Here is a 21,175-nt window from a genome sequence, read left to right as displayed (position 1 = left end):
GAGTTACTACCATGGGCCGAATTCTCTTACAATACTCAGATTCACTCAGCCACGGGGAAGTCACCCTTTCAAGTTGTGTATGGTAAGCAACTTAAACCACCGCTACCTCTGCCTCTGACCGTTCCGTCACCGGCAGCCCAGGTGTCTGCTCAGCAATTGCATAATCTCTGGAATTCCATCCAAACCAGATTAACTGCATCAGCAAGCTCTGCCAAGAGGCATGCTGATCGGCATCGTCGACCTGCACCAGCGTTTCTTCCAGGAGACAAAGTTTGGTTAAGCACAAAGAACATTCACCTTAGATTGCCTTCGAAGAAATTGACTCCTAAGTTCTGCGGTCCATTCCGAATTGCTGAGAGAGTTGGAATGGTTTCCTATCGCTTACGGTTGCCCACTTCCTTTCGTATTCACAATGTATTTCATGTCTCTCTTCTCAAACCAGTTGTTCTTTCTAGGTTTCATTGAAGACCTCCAGACCCTGTGGATACCCCCGCTGCTGCTGATCCCACATACCAGGTTCGGGAGGTCCTTGATGTCCGATTCCTCCTCTGCCGCTGGGAGTACCTGTTGGCTTGGGAGGGCTGCGGTGAGGAGGAGAACACCTGGGAACTTGCTCGCAACATCCTGGACAAATCTCTCCTGCAACAGTTCCATCAAGACCATCCTGGTAAACCGGGTCCCTTGAAGGGGGGCGTAAGAGGTGGGGTACTGTTGCGGTCCCGGTTGCTAGACTCGCGACCAGGTCCTTACCTTTCTCTCTTGCGCGAGGGAGAATGTTTTAAAGATTCAACTGCAGGAAGTTCCAGCCTGCCTCCTTGATGATGTCAGATGCCAGCAAGGTATTTAAGCCTGGCATCTGGCTAAGCAGGTTGCCTAGCAACGAGGTTCTCTCCTTGGAGACACCAGTTGCTGTGTTTTTGATCCTGGTCCTGCTGTGTTTTTGGTCCTGGTCCTGCTGTGTTCCTGATTTTGGTTCTGCTGTTCCTGATCCTGCTCATCTTCCGGATTCTTCTCGGTTTGTCTCCTTTGTTTCTGATCCCGGTTCACCTCTGATACTCCGTGTCTGTCGCCTGTCTCGACTTCTGCTCCGTCCTTGCTTTGGTCTCGCTGCTGCCGCCTAAGTCCCAGCGGTCCGGGTCCTTACGGGCTCCTCCTGGGGGGATCTCGGATCTCCAGGGTGAAGATTCTGTTCCTGCGTTCATCTTAGTACCGCCTCCCAGCCTGTCCCATCTCCGCAGAGCTCTCTTTTCCAACCATCTTCCTCCACCAGGTCGGCCAAGGGTCCACTGTCCAGTCCACAACAGTTTGCAACAAGAGCAATACAGCAAGAAGAGTGATGTAAATGCCCCTATATAGAGTGAGGCCTGAGCCAGGAAGAAGTGTCACATATACAAACAAGTCAACATACTACTATGCACTGCTTAGCAAACAGAAAGCTTGGCAGTGGCACACCCTGTCTACTGGCTGGAATACTCTAACTTCTTTTCCAGAATATTTACTATGGGGCTGACCATGCCTGGGATAGTGCTTCTGGAATTCATATTCTCTGTGGCATCCTTGAAGGCTTCATGACTTGTATCATCTGCCTCATCACTACCCAATCATGATGCCACATGGGATGATCCACACTTATTTCTGTTTATAGAGACACACCCTGAAGGGATGTCTGGTGATCCAATAACATCTGTAGCATCAAATAGGTGGATTTCCACTGAGTGCCAAAATCTTGAAAATGCCTCATAAGCAGCTCAAGTATTTCTTCCTGCTTCTCATGAGCAGCTGCTCACCCTTTATTCTACTATGAAAATGCCCCTTTATTTTCCTGCACCTCAGTATTAACGTCTGGACTACCTTGTTCCTTGGCCCCCAGCCCCAGAGCCTCCCTTACTTCCAAATACAGCAAATGTGTAAAGCAACAGCTCTTCTGATAGCACCCATCTTCCACTGCCTTTGTTGTATTTTGCCCACTGTCTATCACAAACAACCCTGCCTCTCTGGTCCAGTTGCCAGCCATCCAGCATCTTTCTTATTTCTTTTTGGATATTGCCAAAGGTATTACTGATTTCCATTACCTGGATGTGGAGAACAGCCCACCTTCACCCTGATGGTTGGTCCATGCTAGAACTGCTGCGTGCACCTGCCTTTGCCAGTGCCATCAGGGAGAGGTAGATATGTGTTGTGTTCTGGCTGATCCTGATGGCACTGGTGTCATATACTCTACCCCCTTCTGCCTTAGCTGTTGCACTTATATGCGCTTACAGCAGTGATTGTACAGGATGGTGAAAACCTTCTTACTGAATGTGTTCTGGGGAAGTCTGAGAGGTATATAGAGAAGACCTTCAAAGAGACAGTAGAGTGGTCCCACCTGCACTTTGGCAGTCTCTGGGATTCTGTACATAAAACATGACACATGGTATTGTCTAAAATCCTTTTCCTTTTGTAAATGGTCCTCTTCCCAAAATGTTGTCTAGTCCCTAACAAACTAAAACCCTCTTCACTGCATTACCTTTGTGAGGCAGGAAGCAATTCTCTAGCTAGGACTTGCCCTCAAGGTGGTGCAGTATGTTTTTGCAGCGAGGATCTCTCTCCAGCATGTGCCTGGAAGGGAAGGGTTAGGACTGCTATTGCACATGATGATTTGATCACTAAGAATGTAGATAGCTGGATGAGAATCACCTGGTTACTTTCCTATCTGGTGTAAAGGTGCTGACCTCACGTATCATCGACATAGGATTTTAGACTGTGCTCGAGGAACTGTCATGATACATATGGGTACCAATGGTATAGGAAGGTGCAGAAGAGAGAATTTGGAAACCAGCTTTAGGATTTTAGGTAGAATGTTGAAATCCAGAGCCTCCAGGTAGTATTCTCAGAATATGTGTCATATTCCACGCACAGAATCCTAGGGATGTCCAGAGCTTTCAGAGTCTCAATGCGTGGATGAGATGATGGTGCAGGGAAGAGGGTTTTAGGTTTGTTAGGAATTGGACAATGTTGGAGGAAGGGGAGGATCTTTTCCGAAAGGATGGGCTCCACCTCAGCCAGGGTGGAACTAGCTTACTAGCTTTTAAACTAGATGATGGTGGAAAGCAAACAGTCACTCAGAAGCATATAGTTCATAGTGATGACTTTTTTGAAGGATTCTAACAAAACAGGGAAGTTAGGAAATCCTGATAGAGACTGCAGTAATACTAAAGTAGCCCAAATATATGTAAGTAAAGAGCAGACAGATTCCAAATTATCCCTGGTAAGCAGGTTGATAATACAAATAAAAAAAACATACTTTGAAATTTCTCTATAAAAATGCTAGAAGTCTTGAAAAAAAAAAAAAGTGTGAGTGAATGTATAGCACTAAATGAAGAGGTATAATATAATCGGCATCTCAGAGACCTAATGGAAGGAGGATAACCTATGGGGACACTGTGATACTAGGATACAAAAACTTTTGCAATTAAATTGGTGGAGATGTAGAGATTTGTTAAAGAGGGCACAGAGTCAGACAGCATAAAAGATCAGCAGGAAATAAAATGCACTATAAAATATTTATTGCATGTGAGACCAGGAATTAAATAACAGTGGGCGTGTTCTACTATCCACCTGGCCCGAATGAGCAGACAGATGATAAAATGCTAAAAAAAAAAATTAGAGAAGCTTTCAAACCCCCCACCGTATCAGAAACAACCCTGCCAGTAGCAGGCCCACAACCTTCAACATAACACCATAATCCCTGATATTTAATGGTGCCCCCAATCCCTCCCACACCCCTTTTCATAGAAAAAAAGACCCTAATGGTCTTAGGGGAGGCCCTGTAACTCCTCTCCTGACCCCGGATCTGCTGTACCTTATAGAAGACTACCTAGTAGTCTAGTGGCGGCCCAGAATGATGCTTAGTGCCAGACCAGTTGATGACATTTTCCAAAATGACATTGGCTGACCTTTGCCCCCTACACCACCACTTCTTTTTTCATGTAAGGGGAAGTGTGAGATGGTGGGGGCCCCACCAGACACCAAGTATTATGGGGTATGTTGAGAGGTAGGGATCATGGAAGGGGTCTGCTATGAGTGGGAGCTTATTTTTGATACAAGGGAGTTCTTTGGTTGGGATGAGGGGATTTTAGATCAAAGGGGGCGGGCTTGGGAAGGGTCAGGGTGGCGCTGCACAATTATTTTCTCTATGTTTTATTTATGTTTAGGGCCTGCTGGGTCACCTCTAGAGGCAGTGATGTATGTGGGGGTGTGGACAGAGGGAGATTTGGATTCTTTTTGGGGGGAGGGAGGAGACAGGTGAATTGGCTCTTTAAAACAATGGTAGTCCTGTGTAAAGTGGACCATCTCATGTTTTTGTTTTGTTTGTTTTTTTTTTGGGGGGGGGGGGTTTGGACTCTGCCAAATTAGTTTTTAGTGCAGCGTTTTTCTGTGCCAAAAAATAAAATACCAATAGTCCTGTGATATTTTCCTGGGGATGGGTGAATATCAGAGGACTCCCCATCCCCGATGATATTTCGCCCCTTCCACAGTAAAATATTGCAGTATAGTAAAACGTCCCTGTTGTTTGTGCCTGAGGAAATGGAGTATAAACACAATGCAGTGATAAAGTACTGTTACCTACTTAGCTGCTACAAAGTATTGAAGAATAGAACCTGAGGTGATGCTACAGACAGGAAGAGAAAAGTAGACAGTGTAACAAGGAGCAGTACAGATATATTACTATAGCACACACATAAAGAAACATGCCTTCCACAACTTCTGAATTCATCCTGTACATACACACCTTTCCTTTTACAGCCTTTAACTTACACAGCTATCCACATCCCTCTCACACTCACAGATCCCTTCACCCTATTTATCCTCATGTTTGCACACTCTTATACAGATCCCCACACATCCTACATGAAAACACAGAAAAAGACAAGTCAGAGATTTATCACTTTTCATATGTGTGTTTCTGTATGTGGTCCACTCTTCCTTACTTGCTATCTGACATTTGTATTTTAATGCAGAATGTTAGAGCAAATTAAGATACTGCTTTTATTTCGCTCAGGGCCAAGCATCTGCTGAGTGAGTGCTTTTGCTATGATATGCTCATAAGCATCCTGAAGCCTCTGAATTGCCTTCTAGAAGTCCCAAAGTCCTAGTTATGGCCACACACATACAAAGGCACCTTCCTGTCTGTTCTCCTCTTTGCCCCCATGGTTACAGGAAGTGGAGAAACCATGCTAAAGCATAGTATGTACTCAGTATTTTATTAACATCGGCATCTTGCACCTCCGTGTCCGTTCCCCCCTCCCTACTCTCGGTCCCCACTCACATGTCACCCAACATGTCCTTCCAAATATAAGTTCCCAGCTTTCACCCAAGTTATGTCTACCCATGTTCCTATACCTGCTTTCACCCTAGTTATGTTATCCAGGTTTCTCTACCTTGTTCAATGTAAGACAAGACTGTGTCACTGTTGTTTTTTGCTGGTTGTAATGTAAACCGAAGTGATAATTAATCCTGTTAATTGAACCTCGGTATATAAAAGCTATAAATAAATAAATAAATAACATACTACGCAGACTCCAATTTTGGTGAAAACAAGGCCGCAGCATTTATTAACATCATTAACGTAAATACATTAACGGTACCCGAGCCGTTGGTGCGTTCAACCATATTGTAATCTGGGCGTCAATGCCAGTGTCCACCGTGTTAAGCCAGTCCGCCACCATCTTTCCGGCCCCCGCCGTGTCATAGCCACAGGGCCATTCCTCCAGGCAGCCCACGCCCAACTATACGCACTTTTCCTTCCCTGAGGACTTCCGGTTTGTCCTCCTGTGTCCTCAAGGTCCCCATCTACCTACCGACTCGCGTACCCCCGCCACCATTGAGCTGTGACGAATTTTATACATTCTTGTCAATTTCTTAACTTCGACTTCTCACTATCGCTCCCTTCCCTTCTTACTTGCCCCTTCCCCTTTGATATACTCCCTTTTGCTTAGTTGGGTGGGGGGGGGGGGGAAAGCGAGCGCTGCCCGAGAAAAGATGGTGCTCGCCGTTGTTTTTTGGTGACCCCAGCCTCGCGATGACGCACTGGCATTGCCATGCTGTGCGCGTCATCACTGCCCCTCCCCCATACCGGGGGAGGGCTCGCTCCCTGCCGTCGCACCGCAGGTAAGTCGGGAGTAAAAAGGGGGGGGGGCCCTCCCCTCCAGAAAGCACCATGTTAAGGGGGGGCCCTCCCCGCATGCTGCTTGCCTGCCCCTTTCTAACATTGGCAGCTTGCACCTCCGTGTCTGTTCCCCTCTCCTGACTCTCGGTCTCCACTCACATGTCACCCAACATACTATGCAGACTCCAATTTTGGTGACAACAAGGCCGCAGCATTTATTAACATTATTAACATAAATACATTAACGGTACCCAAGCCATTGGTGCGTTCAACCATATTGTAATCCAGGTGTCAATGCCACCATCTTTCCTGCCCCCTGCCGTGTCATAGCCACGGGGCCATTCCTCCAGGCAGCCCACGCCCAACTATATGCACTTTTCCTTCCCTGAGGACTTCCAGTTTGTCCTCCCGTGTCCTCAAGGTCCCCATCTACCTACCGACTCGGGTACCCCCACCACCAGCCTGAGACAGTACCTAACTTGTCCCAGGTCCCCCACCATTACTGCGGCCCAACCTCATCAAACACTCGCTTTAGCGCTTCCTGTATGGAGTTGTTGAATAAATCGTAACCCACTTGGGATAGATGTATCTGATCCGGCCAATATAGGCCTAAACATGGCTCATCCGCCCATTCGTGTCTTATTTTGGTGCACGCCCATCTTCTGGGCCCATAGACAGACCTGCCTATTTATCTTTTTCCTGCCCCTGCCTCATAATTTGCTACCCTGCCATTTAATCCTTGGTATGATGTCCGACCATATTATGATTGTTCCCGGGGTCATCTCCCTAATGGTTGCCAGGTCTCTTTTTACCATTTCTATCAACTGTTTGGCCGAATGTACACCTAGATTGTTGCCCACCAAGTGGATAACTATCGCATCTGGCCATTGCAATGTGCTCAATCTGCACCGCAGATCTGCTAGCAATTGCTCCCATTTCATTCCTGACTTTCCCATCCATTTCAGGCTGACACCCTCTGTGCTAAGCCCAAGTGCATGCCGTATGGTCTTTCCTGCACCCTCCTGGCCACCCAAATGAACGAAGGAATGTCCTATTAACCATGCTATGCTCCTTTGCTTCCACGGACCTGCGGGTGAAATGAATCGAGTTAGTTACCCAATTGAGCAAACTCCGGCCTCACATACCGATTGGCCACTGCTGATTGCCACCGACCGATCTTACGGATGGTTTCCATTGGCAAGCCCGCTTGCGCTGTACTTGTAGCAGACCCGATTCTGAAGGAATGTATTCCATACTTCGCAGGGTCCAACCCAATACTGTCTAATACCCCGCGTAATACCGCTGCAAACTGAAACTTTGTCAATGGTACTCCATCCCTATGTACCAGCAGGTGAGCCCTGCCCTTAGGCCTTACTTGCATGTAGTTCCTTATATTCTGGACTGGGCAGGTTACCTGTGACCTGCCCTTACCAATCGAATTTCCACCCCTTTTGCCTTCTGATCTGTCTTGGATTTGTGGACCTGTAAGCCGATGTGCTGGTCATGAACTTGAACATTGCTATACAGTAATCAGTTATTCCCACTATCTTTCTTGGATGGGGCCACTAAGTCACTCACATTTAATGCCGCAAAAAATGCTGTGCAGAAAGCCGCCCTAAACAATATTGCCTCAAATGGCTCCTTACATACATGCTTCACTGCGTACCATAATCTCACCAATACTTGTGCATTATTGGCCTTCTCTTATCGCCTTCCCATGCTGCCTCTCTTGACCATCCGGTTAGCAGCTTCTTAACCATGAAGAAATTAAGCGGATCCCCTAGCCCATGTGCTTTTGTGAAGAAGGCAAAACCAGCCAATTAGTTTATTGGGGCTCCCCTAGACATGCCCGACTCATTCGCCCACAATATGAACCGCACTATCTGTTTAGCTTCTATGATCCCTGTCGCTCCTCCTTGCCCCTGAATGAATTCCTGCACCCTTGTGTAACCCCTACAGTAGGCTTTCAATTTCTCTGGGGCAACGGACGCCCTCAACTATCCCCGTTTTAGTCTCGTTCCAATCCGCCATAAGCGGTCCAGTATTGGGATTCCTTCCTCTTCCGCCTCTGGCACCTGTTGGCGAAAAAGATCCCACTTAGCCCTAGAGAGTGAATCTGCCACCCGATTATGGGAACCGGGTACGTGCTTAGCCCTTAAGGTCATGTTCAAACGCAGACTTTGTATCACCACTTCCCTCAACAATTCTGCCACCCGTGAACAACGTGCCGCCTGTTTTTTTTAGTACCGTCACTACCGCCAGGTTGTCGCACCAAAACACTAACCGCTTGTTGCGCAACTTGTGGGCCCACACCGTGATTGCTACCAGTATAGGGAATAGTTCAAGGAACGTGATATTCTTTACCAAACCCCTGTCCCTCCATTCCTTCTGCCATGGGGCCGCGCACCAGGCGCCCTGACAATACGCCCCAAACCCCCATCCTCCTGACGAATCCGTGTATATGGCCAAGTCCCTGTTTGAAACCGTCTCCTCCCGCCACATTGCTATGCCATTAAAGCTGTCCAGAAATTCCAACCACATTACTATTTCCGCCCTTATAGGTTGCGATATCTAATATGGTGGTGCGGGCGTCTCACTCCCCTTGCCACGTCTGCCAATCGCCTCAAACAGGCCCTCCCCATGGGGATTACCCGGCTCGCGAAATTTAAACTTCTATGATGGATTGCATATTAGCTAGCGTGACCTTCTTCGATGCTAACGTCTGCCTGAGCATGTTCCGCAGCTTGAGCACTTTCTCATTCGGCAATCTTGATGTCATGGCCTGCGTATCTATCTCTATTCTTAAAAAGGACAAAATGGTTGCAGGACCCTCTGTCTTCTCCTGTGCTAGGGGAACCCCGAACTCCTGAGCCATCTCCTGAAATGTTGATAGTGTTCATGCACGGGTGTTCTTGTTGGCCGGTCCCACGAACAAAAAATCGTCCAGGTAGTGGACCATGTTGCCGTTCCCAGCCCATTTTTGGAGTGCCCAATGTAGGAATGTGCTAAACATCTCGAAATATGCACAAGATACGGAACATCCCATTGGCATACATTTGTTGAAGTAGTATCGACCGTTAAAGTGGAAACCTAGTAGGGGGAAACTGGATGTACGGGTAGCAATCTAAAGGCGGACTTTATGTTGGCCTTGGCCATTAACGTCCCTTGTCCGCATTGCCTTACCAGAGCAATTGCAGCGTCGAAGGACGCGTATTGCACCTTACATGCATCCTCTGGCAAATGATCGTTCACAGACTCGCCCGGTGGATATGACAGGTTCTGTATTAGTCTAAACTCCCCTTGTTCTTTCTTTGGCACTACCGCCAGGGGTGACAACATCATATCCTGGAAAGGCGGGTCCATTCATGGACCCGCCATTCTACCCATTTCAGTTTCCTTATTGACTTTCTGTTGCACAACGTCCGCGTGCCTAACTGCGGAAAAGGAATTTCCTAAACTTGCGCTCTTAATTCGCCCCTGAAAAGGTATGTTGAAACCGTATTGAAAACCCTCCCTAAGCCTGGCAGCATCTGCTTGTCTAGGGTATTCTGCTAGCCATTTGGTGATAGTTGCCAATTGTACGGGTGAAGGTGCCTTGCTGAAAGCTTTATTGCTTTCCTCCCCCACTGAAACTCCCCGCGGGCCCTGGACCTTTCTTTGTATATTTACTTGCCGGATGCAGTGCTGCGCACAGGGGACATATATGTTTGAATTTACATTCTTGAAAGGTGCATCCTGCCTTGTTAAATCTCCAGCATACCTTGTTGTTTCCACTTTCCCCCCATGGACCACTCCCCGGTGCTGCTTGCCTGTTGCCTGCCTTCCCTGTTCCGTGTGTCCCGCCTATTTCAAGGACCTTGCTGGTCATCTGCCGCAACCATAAACCCACATCCTGTGTCCCCCATGACATGTTTCTGTTGTCTTCCGTCTTATCTCTAACATGTTCGTCATAGTTTAACCAGCACCAGCCTTGATATTCTTTATAAGCCTCCAGTATCGCATCTGCATAGCTAAGCATGGGTGCATACTGGGACGGATCCTCCTTTCCTATGACACTAATCATTCTTAAATAGGCTCTGGTCCAATTAATGATATTCTTTGGTACCTTTACTTCTCCCTCTTTTTGCTCTTCCTTTTTTCCCTTTTTCTTTCTCTCCGATGCACTTTTCCTGCTTTCCAACATTGAGAATATATCTATATACTCTCTCTTCCTTATTTTGTTTCACAAAGCCCTCCGGACACTTTCCCATAATTCAGCTAAAGGAGGCACTACCGTTGCTGCTTTCATGCTCACTGCTACCCGCTTGAGCATCACTGAGGCCCCCTTGGCTGCCTCGGTCCCATCAGAGTCCTCCTCTGACGAGTCAGTGGTGGATTCACTGGCCTTTCTCTTCCTCTTATTAACCTTGCCTTTTGTTGCTCTGTCTGTGTCCCGCTCGCCTCCGCTCGCTCCAACTGATGCCTCCGGCTCGACCGCTTTTTCCGATGAGCCTCCAGGTGCTCCTGCTTCGCTGGCCTCCTCGATACTTGTGTCCCCCTTCTCCGGTTTCTATCACCTGTGCCGTTTTAGCGCTGTCACTACCCTTCGCAGTGATCCGCCTTCTGGGTTGTCGGCCTTTATTGGTTTGCCTCTCCTCCCTCTGCACTGACTTGTTCAGTCTCTCTGTGCCAGTGTCCCTGTCCTTCAGTGTAGCCATTCCTCCAGGCGCTGCGCTATACCATGGCGGCGGTACCTGCCACCATGGAGGGTACATATGTTGCTGGTAAGGCTGTGACATTGCTGCTTGCCATGGCGGGGCACTGTACTGGTTTCCTTCCTGCCCTCCTTGCACAGACGAATCCGCGACTGAGTCTGACACTCCCATACTTGGCATGGCCCCTGGACCCATCATGGGTCACATGGGCCAACACCACTGTGGTGGGCCGCCTCGTCCCGCCTCAGACTGCATTCCTGTTGTTGATCGCTGCCTTGCTCCTTTGGGGTTGCCTTCGGCTGCTGCCTGCTCCCGTTCCTTCCTACTTGCACCTTCTGTGCTTTTACAGCCGATCCTGCTCCCTTCCGGCTCCTGGCCTGCGGTCTCTGTCTCTTCCGGCTCTTCCTCCTCCCTCCCCTGTGCTTGGGGATGGTTCCTTCTGCGTTTCTCGTGGTTCTGGAATCCTCTGTTGCCTTGCTCTCCCCCGCGCTCTCGCTGCTCCTCCCCCTGCCATGCTTGCAACAAAATGCACAATGGGACTTTTTTTTTTTTTACTCACAGTTCGATGTTGCCGGGGGGGGGGGGGGGAGTGCTGCCAAGGTCTCTTGGATCCTCTTCAACTTCTTAGTTCAGGCTTTGTCCTTTTCTTAGCCTACCTTCTGCGGCTTCCCTGCGGGCTCTGACATGTGGCTGCTGTCCTGCAGCCCTCCTCGGCACGAAAAGAAGCGCCTGTGCCTTTAAAATTCTTGCCCTGGTCTTCGGGTCCTCTTTTTAGGCTTGTGGCCTACCTGCCCGATTTGTTGCAGCCGTCTTCTGCTCCGATCGAGCTTCCACACGTGGCCGCCGGGCTGCAGGAGCTTGCAGCACCGAAAAACAGACAAAACAAATTAAAATTGCCTCAAAGTCCACCTGAAATTATGATGCCGGTCTCCGGATTAAATGCTCTAGGTGAGGTGCCAATTTATCCGGCTTCCCCCGATTCCGGATCTTGTTCGGGAAAGTCTCGGGCCTCCTCGGCGATCTCCCCCGCGATCCTAAAACGCGAGCGCTGGCCAAGAAAAGAGGCCGGGCCCAGCGCTCACCGTCGTTTTTTGGTGACCCCAGCCTCGCGATACCCGCGAGCTGACATCACCACGTGATGACGAGCCGGCATTGCCGTGCCACGCGCGTCTTCACTGCCCCTCCCCCATACCAGGGGAGGGCTCGCTCCCTGCCATCGCGCCGCGGGTAAGTCAGAAATAAAAAGGGGGGGGCCCTCCCCTCCAGCAAGCACCATATTAAGGGGGGACCCTCCCCGCATACCGCATGTCTGCCCCTTTCTTATGATGATTTATTAACCACTTTTTTGAAGAATCACCCAAGGTGGTATACAGGAGGTAAATTAGAAATATGCAAATTAAATTAAAATGATACAATAACAATAATTAAAACCCCATCACCCCATTCTAAAAATCTTCTTTGGAAAGCATGCTCAAAGCCATGCCTCTGCATGCTTTCCCACTTGTTGAAAATGTTTTGAATGGTGCTAATATATTTCATTCCAATAGCTTTCTGTACATATTTGGTATCCTGCTCAACTTATATTTCTACAAGGCTTGTGTTTTTTTACAGCTGTTTATATATGTATTGTGCTGTAGACATTTACATTTTATAAATAACATAACATAGACTGTTGGCTCTACAGCCACTCAGTTGTATGTTTTCTTTCTATAGTAAAGTATACAGGTCATGTGTATTTTGGGTAGATGTTATGCTTAGGTTTATAGTTATTCTAGTGTGAGCATGATCTGTCCATCCTTCCTTTCTGAGATTTGGTCTTATTAGAATGAGGCATTTTAAATGCTGATCCTCAATATGACGTGCTCACAATTGTTCTACCATAGTGGCATTATTGGATGAAAAAATGGGGAGGGCTAGAATTACCCCAATCCAAATATGGATTAAAAATAATCTGGTAGGAATATTGATAACTCTTTGAAAGTGGTGTCTAATGTAGATAAATGTACTTTGCCTTTAGTAATTGCTTTCTCAGACTGATAAGGAAAATCCTCTGCATTCACATGCTTGCATAGATGTGGAGTTTAACTAACCATAGCGACTTTTGTGGCTGTCATGTTTCCTTAAATTTGATATATGAAATACGTTTTGTAATCACTATTAATCCTTTTCCAGTCGTAATCTTTAAATATCAGGTAATGGAACATGAACCTCAATGTGGTTTGAGACATTTCTGTCTCCCTGTGGAGCTTCAGCCTGGAATTATTACATATGTTATTTAAATTGATTGCAGAATCCATTAGAATTGATCAAGCACAAGGAGAACTGTTTATGGAAGTCACATAAGGCTAATATAATCTACATATGCATTTTATTTTCTTTAATTTCAGATTTATGCTGCAGGCCTCTGTCATTCGTTTTGTGAGGTCCTAAAGGATATTACTACTGAAGGTCAAGTTCAAGTGCTGAAGGTATATTTGGCCTTTGGCTTTTTTTTTTTTTCTGACACTTCACATTTCACGGTCTTGATCTTGTCCCATTACATAGCAGCTACACACCACAGTTCAATAAGGATGAGTGATCAGCTGATCAAATAGTATTTATAGTGATGATGCTACTACATTGTTTGATCTGTGCACAGATCCTAGTACTTTTTTTGAGGTGATATTTTCACATTATATGATCAATGTATCAATAATCGTGTCTGTTATGCAGGGATATAATATTGTTCATAGCTCATAATACTTTTATTGTTTAAATAATTACCTAAAATACAGTGACATTTTCTATTTGTATCATTCCTTTCTTTCATTTTTATTTAATCCACTTTTTTCTAGTGGTGAAAAAATTATTTCTCCAGATTTAAGATGTAATGCAGTTATTTACTTACATGATGTAGCAATATTAATTATATCTATATATAGCATCTATACAGATTTGAGTTAAAACACATTTGAAAATACATGAGGGCCAGAAATACGAAAGGTTTTTTTCTCATTTACAGGCTGATGCAATATAGTGTGCTCAGACCATACGAGGATTAGCGCATTCAAAATGTGCGTCTAATCGAGCGCATAGCTAATAGTTCTTATCACATGCAAATTACATGTAGATGAGGCTATTAGCTGTTATGCCGCGATGCCAAAAATTGCCGCATGGCCAAGGCACCCATTTTAAAGCAGCAAATGTAACGCCTGCCTGGGAGCTGCCATTAAAGCATGCCACATTCAAGGGTTTAACAAAAAAAAGAAAAATCCTGCTTTCTGTGGTTTCTCATGGGGAGAACCACAGAAATCAGCATCTTCAAAGTCTGGCCCAATAGGCCAAGTGGTCCAGGTCAGACCTTGGGAGACCTGTACCTGAAATGGCATATTTGAGGTTTCTTGGGTAAAACAGCCCTTTCCAGACTCCAAATGCCTCCCCCTCCTCCTGGCCAAGAACCCCTGCCAGCAGTAAGTGAAGGAGTGACTAAATTAATATTAAGTGCCCGACACTTAATATTTATTTATTCCCTCTTTCACTCACTGCCGATTGGTCCATTCACTGTCAATTATCAGTGAAATGGACCAATCGGGAACAGCCCTGTTGGGGAGTGTGCTCTAGCCAAGCTGTTGTGGGCATGCAACTACATCTCCTGGGCGCCCGATGCAGAGCTCTGACACACAAATTATCCATTGCGTGTCTTTTTTAGCACGGCAGTTCATTTGCCTATTGCATCAAGCGCCCAGGAGAGGTGGACGTGGGCGTGTTAAAAAAAATAAACGTGCCCCCAGTTTGGATGCACGATTTTACGCTTTGATATTGCATCGGCCTATCAGTAATGATGGATAAAATACTTAGGCAATCTAGCCCTTTCAAAATTTTAGGTGTGCCGGAATGTATCTTTTCAAATGTGGGCCTTTTTTCTTGATTATATCTTCTTTGCCACTACTTTTTTAAAAAATTTGCTATAGAATAATTTGCATTTATGGAGTGCTTTATGTTCAAAAATGGTACTAGAGAATTCTACATATTCTGCAGTAAAATATCTAGCTTGGTAGTTTTGCATGTTAGATTCCAAAGATGCATAGAGAGATGGAACATTATCATTATTCGTTCAGTGAAGCTGCTTTAGTGTAGTGCTATAAGTCTCAGCTAAGTATGTTCAATTTGGGAAATTAGGTTTTATGGGCAGTTTTAACTACCTGTATTTCACATAATTGCAGAATGATACAACAAACTACAGTTGGAGTGTTAAGGATCACATTTCTTAAGAGCAATCATACAAATACCAATATACACAGGATAGTGATGTGGGGGCAAACATAAGATGAAAACACTGTAACATAGTTTCTTCTCTTCAGAAAAGTACTGTAGGATCTCTAGTGTCCATCGAGTAGAGAAAATCGTATTTAGTAATATGAAAACTGTTCAGAAGGAATGGTGCATTATTATGCAGGAGCTCTGGGTCTTATCAGCTAGCACATCTCTTACATGGCAGGCTGAATCAATAAGTCAATTTGGTCCCTGGTTGGGCACAAATTCCTCATTGACTCACATGTTTTGAATTGGTTACTCTCTGTGATTTGTAAGCATTTAAATGTTTTCATCTATAATGAAATATCCTCTTTAAAATTTCAGTATATAATTATGCTCAGCTTAAAATGAAGCCTGTTGGGTGTACATAACAAATGTTTTATCTGGAGAGAGCATGCTTGCAGAAAAAAAAATATAAACATTGATTTTGTAGTAAGAATTTCCTATGTTGAATCTTTTGAAGCATAAGTGCTTCAGAAGGGGAGTTTTTTTTCATACAGAGGAAAGTAAGACTAAGTTTCAGAGAAACCTTTAAAACTGTTCTTTTTAAAAATATAATCTTAATTTAATTCCTGTATTTTATTTATTTTCTGCAATTATAAACCGCATCATTCAAACAAATTGATCTTCACAATGTCCCATAGAGATCTTTTTTTAGGCTGCAAGAGGGTAATAGGGAATATAATTACAAATCTGCTGTGACAACAGAAGGTCTGGCTAGGACTGGGGGAGGGCAGAGCAAGATCTTCTGCCTGGACCAGCCAGACTGAGCCCTTGGGTTCTAGTGGCCAGTAGTACTTAGCTGGCACTGGAACAAGGCACCGGCTGGGGCTGGAGACAGGGCGTATAGCAAACGAGGCAAGGCCTGTGTTGGAGATAGGCAGTATAGAGTACAAGGCAAGGCCTGTGCTAGAGACAGAGTGTAGAGGACAAGATAATGCAAGGCCTGTGTTGAAGACCTGGAATGGGCAAGGAGAGGACAGGACTAGGACTAGATGACAAACAACAATAAACAATAAGCCTAAGCCCTGTTTGGAAGGCTCAAACCAGGGCACAAGCTGGCTAGGCACACCAGAAGGCCGCAAGGCCAGGGCAGGGAGGTCCAGAAGGCCATAGAGCAAGGCAAGAAGGCCTTGAAGGCCATGGAGCAAGCTAGGAGTCCAAGTTAGACTACAAGGCAAGGCAGGAAACCATGACAAGAATGGCCAGGTCAAGGAGCTGAGGTGACTCGAGGAAGAGGCATGGAGAAACTAGACAGGCTGGGTTAAGTAGAGCTAGAGTTGCCACCTCATGGGATCAGCAAGAAGGCGGCTAGAGTGGCTGTGAGCAAGGCATGCTTATATGACATGCATGGAGGGGGGGGGGGGGGTGTCTGCCTAGCAGGCAGAACTGACACCTGCAGCATTATGCTTCAGGATAATAGAGGCAGCCATGAATATCCCTTCCCTCTACCTCGTCTCTTTTTCCCACCCCCGCCTCAGTGTCTGTCCCTGCCTGTAACGAGGCAGACACACACCAACACATTCTAAGTTTTGAGTTGGATAATATGGTTACATCTTTATTAGATAACTTAATAGGAAAATCTAATTCAAATATTCAGAAGTCTCTTCCTGCTTGGATCCCCCATCAAACCCTCACACTGTTTTCTTCCCGAGGGCAGTGCCAGCCCGGTCTGCAAATCTGTTTATCATCTACCCAAGTAGCCTTCCAAGCCTACCCTGAATACTTTAGGGTAAAATATAACACAAACCTGGACAAGCCCAGGCTCATTTCCACATGCCACAGCCCAAGTGGTATGCTGACCCTTCTGACCCCCTCCTCTTCCATTTCTCAGAGATTTGACCACCTGCTGTGACTATAAGAGTAAAATACCAAATTGTCGCTTGTATATAATAATTTAAAAGACCCCACCTCCAGTTCACATAGGTCCTCTCCTAAGTTATCTATAAAGAAAAAAAAGGGAGGGGTTGTAACAGGCCACGTATTGCTCAGTCTCAAATTCCATAGGACAGAATTCTGTCATCACAGTCCTGTCAACAAGAGCATAGTAGAACATTTTAAACATTCAAGTAATTTTTAGAAACATCTCTATTATTTTGTGAAGCCTCCTTTTTTAACTGAAAACTTCATTTTATTCTGTTTACTATTATCTCAATAATTGTAAGTACTTAATTAAAATTAATAAAGTACTTTATTAATTTAATTTTGTCCCAAAAACCAGATAACTATCTAGAATCAACTATTACACATTAATGGTTTGCTTGAAATAACTGTTTTTGAATGAATATATTTAAAGAAGACAAAGTTTAATTTTATAATGTATATCAAAAGTCGAAACTTCAGTCGCATTAGGACCGGTTGTTAATTTGATATTTGTTTGTTTATATTTAAAAATCTTATTTTCTGCAACTTCCATGTTGTTCAGTGTGGAATACAATATTAACATACATAAATCACAACATTATATAAAAGCAAAAAATAAAAGCATAATAAAAACATAAAATTAGCGGTTCCATACACATGAAGAAAATATAATGCCTTCTCCTGTTTCTGGAAAAATGTCGTTCTCCTCACACAGTTCCAGAGAACTAATGCAAAATATGAAAAAGAATGAAAGTGCATTATCTGGAATTTATTATCCCTTATTGAAAGTTTGGTCAATAGCTGAGCACTTGATCATAATTCACACTGTGGAATATATATATATTTGTTACTTACTGGCCAAGGAACGAGGAGATTCACTGTATAGGTTTGTGGACCAAGATGACAATTTTAATTCTATTTCTCATTCCAATAGGGAGCCAATAAAGTCTATGCATTACAGAGATGATGTTGTCTGTACAACCTAAACTGGACAGCATATGAGTTGCCGTTTTCTGAATCAGTTGTAAAGCTCTGAGATACTTTTGTGGTTACCCTTGTACAAGCCGTTACAATATTCTAGCTGCCCATAAAGTCATCATGCAATAAATTACTCCTGCTTCTAGATATAAGGAGGAGGAGCAAGAAACAGCAGTCTCATTTTCTGACTGCCTTTTACAGCGCACATCTAAAATTTTAATCTTGTATTTGGAGAGTAATTTTCAGAGATTTTTGTGCATAAAATAGTTTTACCCACAGAAGTGGCCATTTATAAAATTGCCTGCCCAATGTATATTTTGTTTTAAAAGATACACATAATGCACAAAACAGGGTGCTGCATGCTGATGGTCTGCTGCCAGATTTTATATTCCTCTATTCTCCGTTCTCTTTGTAGAAGGCTTGCTTGAAGAGCCAGGTTTTTAAACTCTTTTTGAAAAGTTTGAAATCTCTCTGCAGTCTAGTTTCTAAGGGCATGGTGTTCCATAGTATTGGTCTAGCTAATGATAAAGCCCTATCTCTAACTTGGGTCAGTCTAGCTGTTTTAACGGACGGAATGATTAGGAGTGCTTTGTTGGCAGATCTCAGGTTTCTATGTGGGACATGAACATGTAGAGCTGTGTTCAGCCATTCTGCTTTTTCGTCATGAATCAATTTGTGAATTGTGCAAAGTGTATTGTATTGAACTCTGCATTCAATTGGGAGCCAGTGTATTTCTGCTAGGGTTTCCGTAATGTGATCACTTTTTCTTTTACCAGTTAGTACCCTAGCAGCAGAGTTTTGTAGTATTTGGAGTGGTCTTACTGTTGTGTATGGTAGTCCTAGGAAAAGGGTATTACAATAGTCTGTGCTAGCAAATATTAGTGCTTGTAAGACTGTTCTGAAGTCTGTCATTGTTAGTAAAGGGTTTAATTTCCTGAGTATGATAAGTTTGGCGTATCCTTCTTTGACTTTTAAAGATATGTGTGGTTTGAGACTGAGTTCCGTATCAATTATTACACCGAGGTTCCGTACTTTTCGGCTAATTCTATCTTCTGATTATTTTGTAGTATTGGGGTTTGGATGATCGTTACGTTTTTATGTTCTAAATGTAGAAATTCAGTTTTCTCTATGTTGATGACTAGTTCCATTTGGTTTCGTAATTGTTTGATGATTTCTAGGTATATGTTTGCTAGTTTTAGTGTTTTTTCCATTGTGTCTTCAATGGGAAATAAAAGTTGACTATCATCTGCATAAATGTAGTGTATGATTCTCAGGCCCGCTAAGAGGTGGCATAGTGGCAGCAGATAAATATTAAACAGGGTCTTACATGGCCCCTTTGAGTGGGAAAAAGTGGATGACTTGGGGAGCTTCAGGTGATCTCAGGGGGATGATGGGTCCTTTAAGTGGGCTCAAGAACATATACAGAGGGTGGATGGAAAGGTAGTCCCTGGAGTGCAGCTTACAGACCCTATTCCTCCATATTTTGTGATGAAAAAGGATATACTTTACCAAGTCACAAAGGGAAGTGTGGAGGGGGTATTGATAGAACAACTCCTAGTTCCCAAACCTTGTCATCAGAAGGTAAGGCAACTAGCATATAGCCACCTTCTAGGACAGGGGTCATGAACCTTTTTGGCTGAGAGAGCCATAAACGCCACATATTTTAAAATGTAATTCCATTAGAGCCATACAATATGTTTAAAACTAAATACAAGTAAATGTGTGCATTTTATGTAAGATCCCACTTTTAATGTACAATAAGTCTCTGAAAATATTACACCAGGCCTTAAGACACCAATACATCTCCTATTAGGAAAACGGACCAAGTCAGGCTGCTATAGAGTCCTACACAGAAACAACACGCCAGCAGAAAACCTCACCTGAATCACGTGCTGTCCCTCACCTAACATAGAATAAAGAGACCAAACGCATAACAAGAAGCATGCAGAAAAAACTGAATTGGAAACTGCAACAAGCCAGAGTCTCTGTATGCAGTGTAACAAAGGAAAAAAGAAACATCACCCATCCTTATAAAACAAATCAAGAAATATAAAATCATCAGCAGTAAAACTGTACTAACAAAAAGAACATATTTCGAAACAGCTGATGAGAGGAATATCCAATAATTAAAACTCATATAAAACATTTCCAGATACCAACAAAATATTTCAAAATAGCAGACACAAAGATCCAGTAATGAAAAATAATAAGGATACAAAAATTTTTTTGCTCTGCATACCTGGGAACGTTTGATATCCAGGTGTCCTGAGATTGTTCTGAATTAGCAGGAGGTGGGGTGGTTTGCTTGGAACTTTCTCCTCTCTCAGTCACATACCAGCGCTCTCTCTCACACTGGCTCTCAATGACACACCTATACACACATGCTCTCAGTACTCACATATACACATGTTTTTTCTCACTCACTTATATAGGCTCTTAATTACACATTTACACACATGCTGTCTATCTTTTCATGCTTACACACACACACAGGCTTTCAATCACATAAATACATGCTGTCTTTTTCTCTCACACACAGACTCTCATTCACATGCTTACAAACATGTCCTCTCTTTCTCTCATTTACACACAGGCTCTCAATCACATACTCACATGCTCCCTCACCTAAATCAGCTCTCAATCACACACAGACACACATGGTCTCTCTCTCTCATTTAAACACAGGCTCTCAATCACATACTCACATGCTCCATCACCTAAACCAGCTGTCAATCAGACACAGACACACATGATCTCTCTCTTACTTATACACACAGGCTCTTAATCATACATACACATGATTTCTCTCACACACAAAGGATCTCAATCATACACACATACTCTTTCACACAAACAGGTTTTCAATCACAAACTTACACATACAGGTTCCCAATGGTAAACTTACATTCTTGCTCTCTCTCTCACAGGCAGGCTCTCAATCACAGACATACTCTCTTTCACATACACAGGCTCTCAATCATTCACATACATGCAATCTCACTCACACACACAGGATCTCAAACACACACGCTTGCTCGCTCATTCACTCTCTCTCTCCCCCACCCCCACCCCAGGAACTCGCGGCAGCAGCAGCCTCCTCCCAACACTAACCTCCTTCATTTTCAGCCCTCGCAGAGGCGGAGTCCCATCGGCCGCGGTTGAAACTCTTCATTTTCCTCCGAGCCGCGCTGCAGTCTTC

At 44.4% G+C, this 21,175-nt stretch overlaps 1 protein-coding gene across 1 annotated transcript in view; it reads left to right on the top strand.

Moving 5' to 3' along the window:
• IPO11 (importin 11) overlaps positions 1–21,175 on the top strand; it is a 1,257,051-nt gene that overhangs the window by 672,453 nt on the left and 563,423 nt on the right. The window contains exon 24 of the mRNA XM_029576426.1: positions 13,230–13,310. Within this exon, the coding sequence (XP_029432286.1) occupies positions 13,230–13,310 (81 nt within the window). The remainder of the gene's footprint in view (positions 1–13,229; positions 13,311–21,175) is intronic.

Source organism: Rhinatrema bivittatum, chromosome 1 (assembly GCF_901001135.1).
Source record: "Rhinatrema bivittatum chromosome 1, aRhiBiv1.1, whole genome shotgun sequence".
Classification (NCBI taxonomy): Eukaryota; Metazoa; Chordata; class Amphibia; order Gymnophiona; family Rhinatrematidae; genus Rhinatrema; species Rhinatrema bivittatum.
The sequence above is the reverse complement of the archived record's forward strand: the minus strand, read 5'-3'. Positions and strand labels throughout refer to the sequence as shown.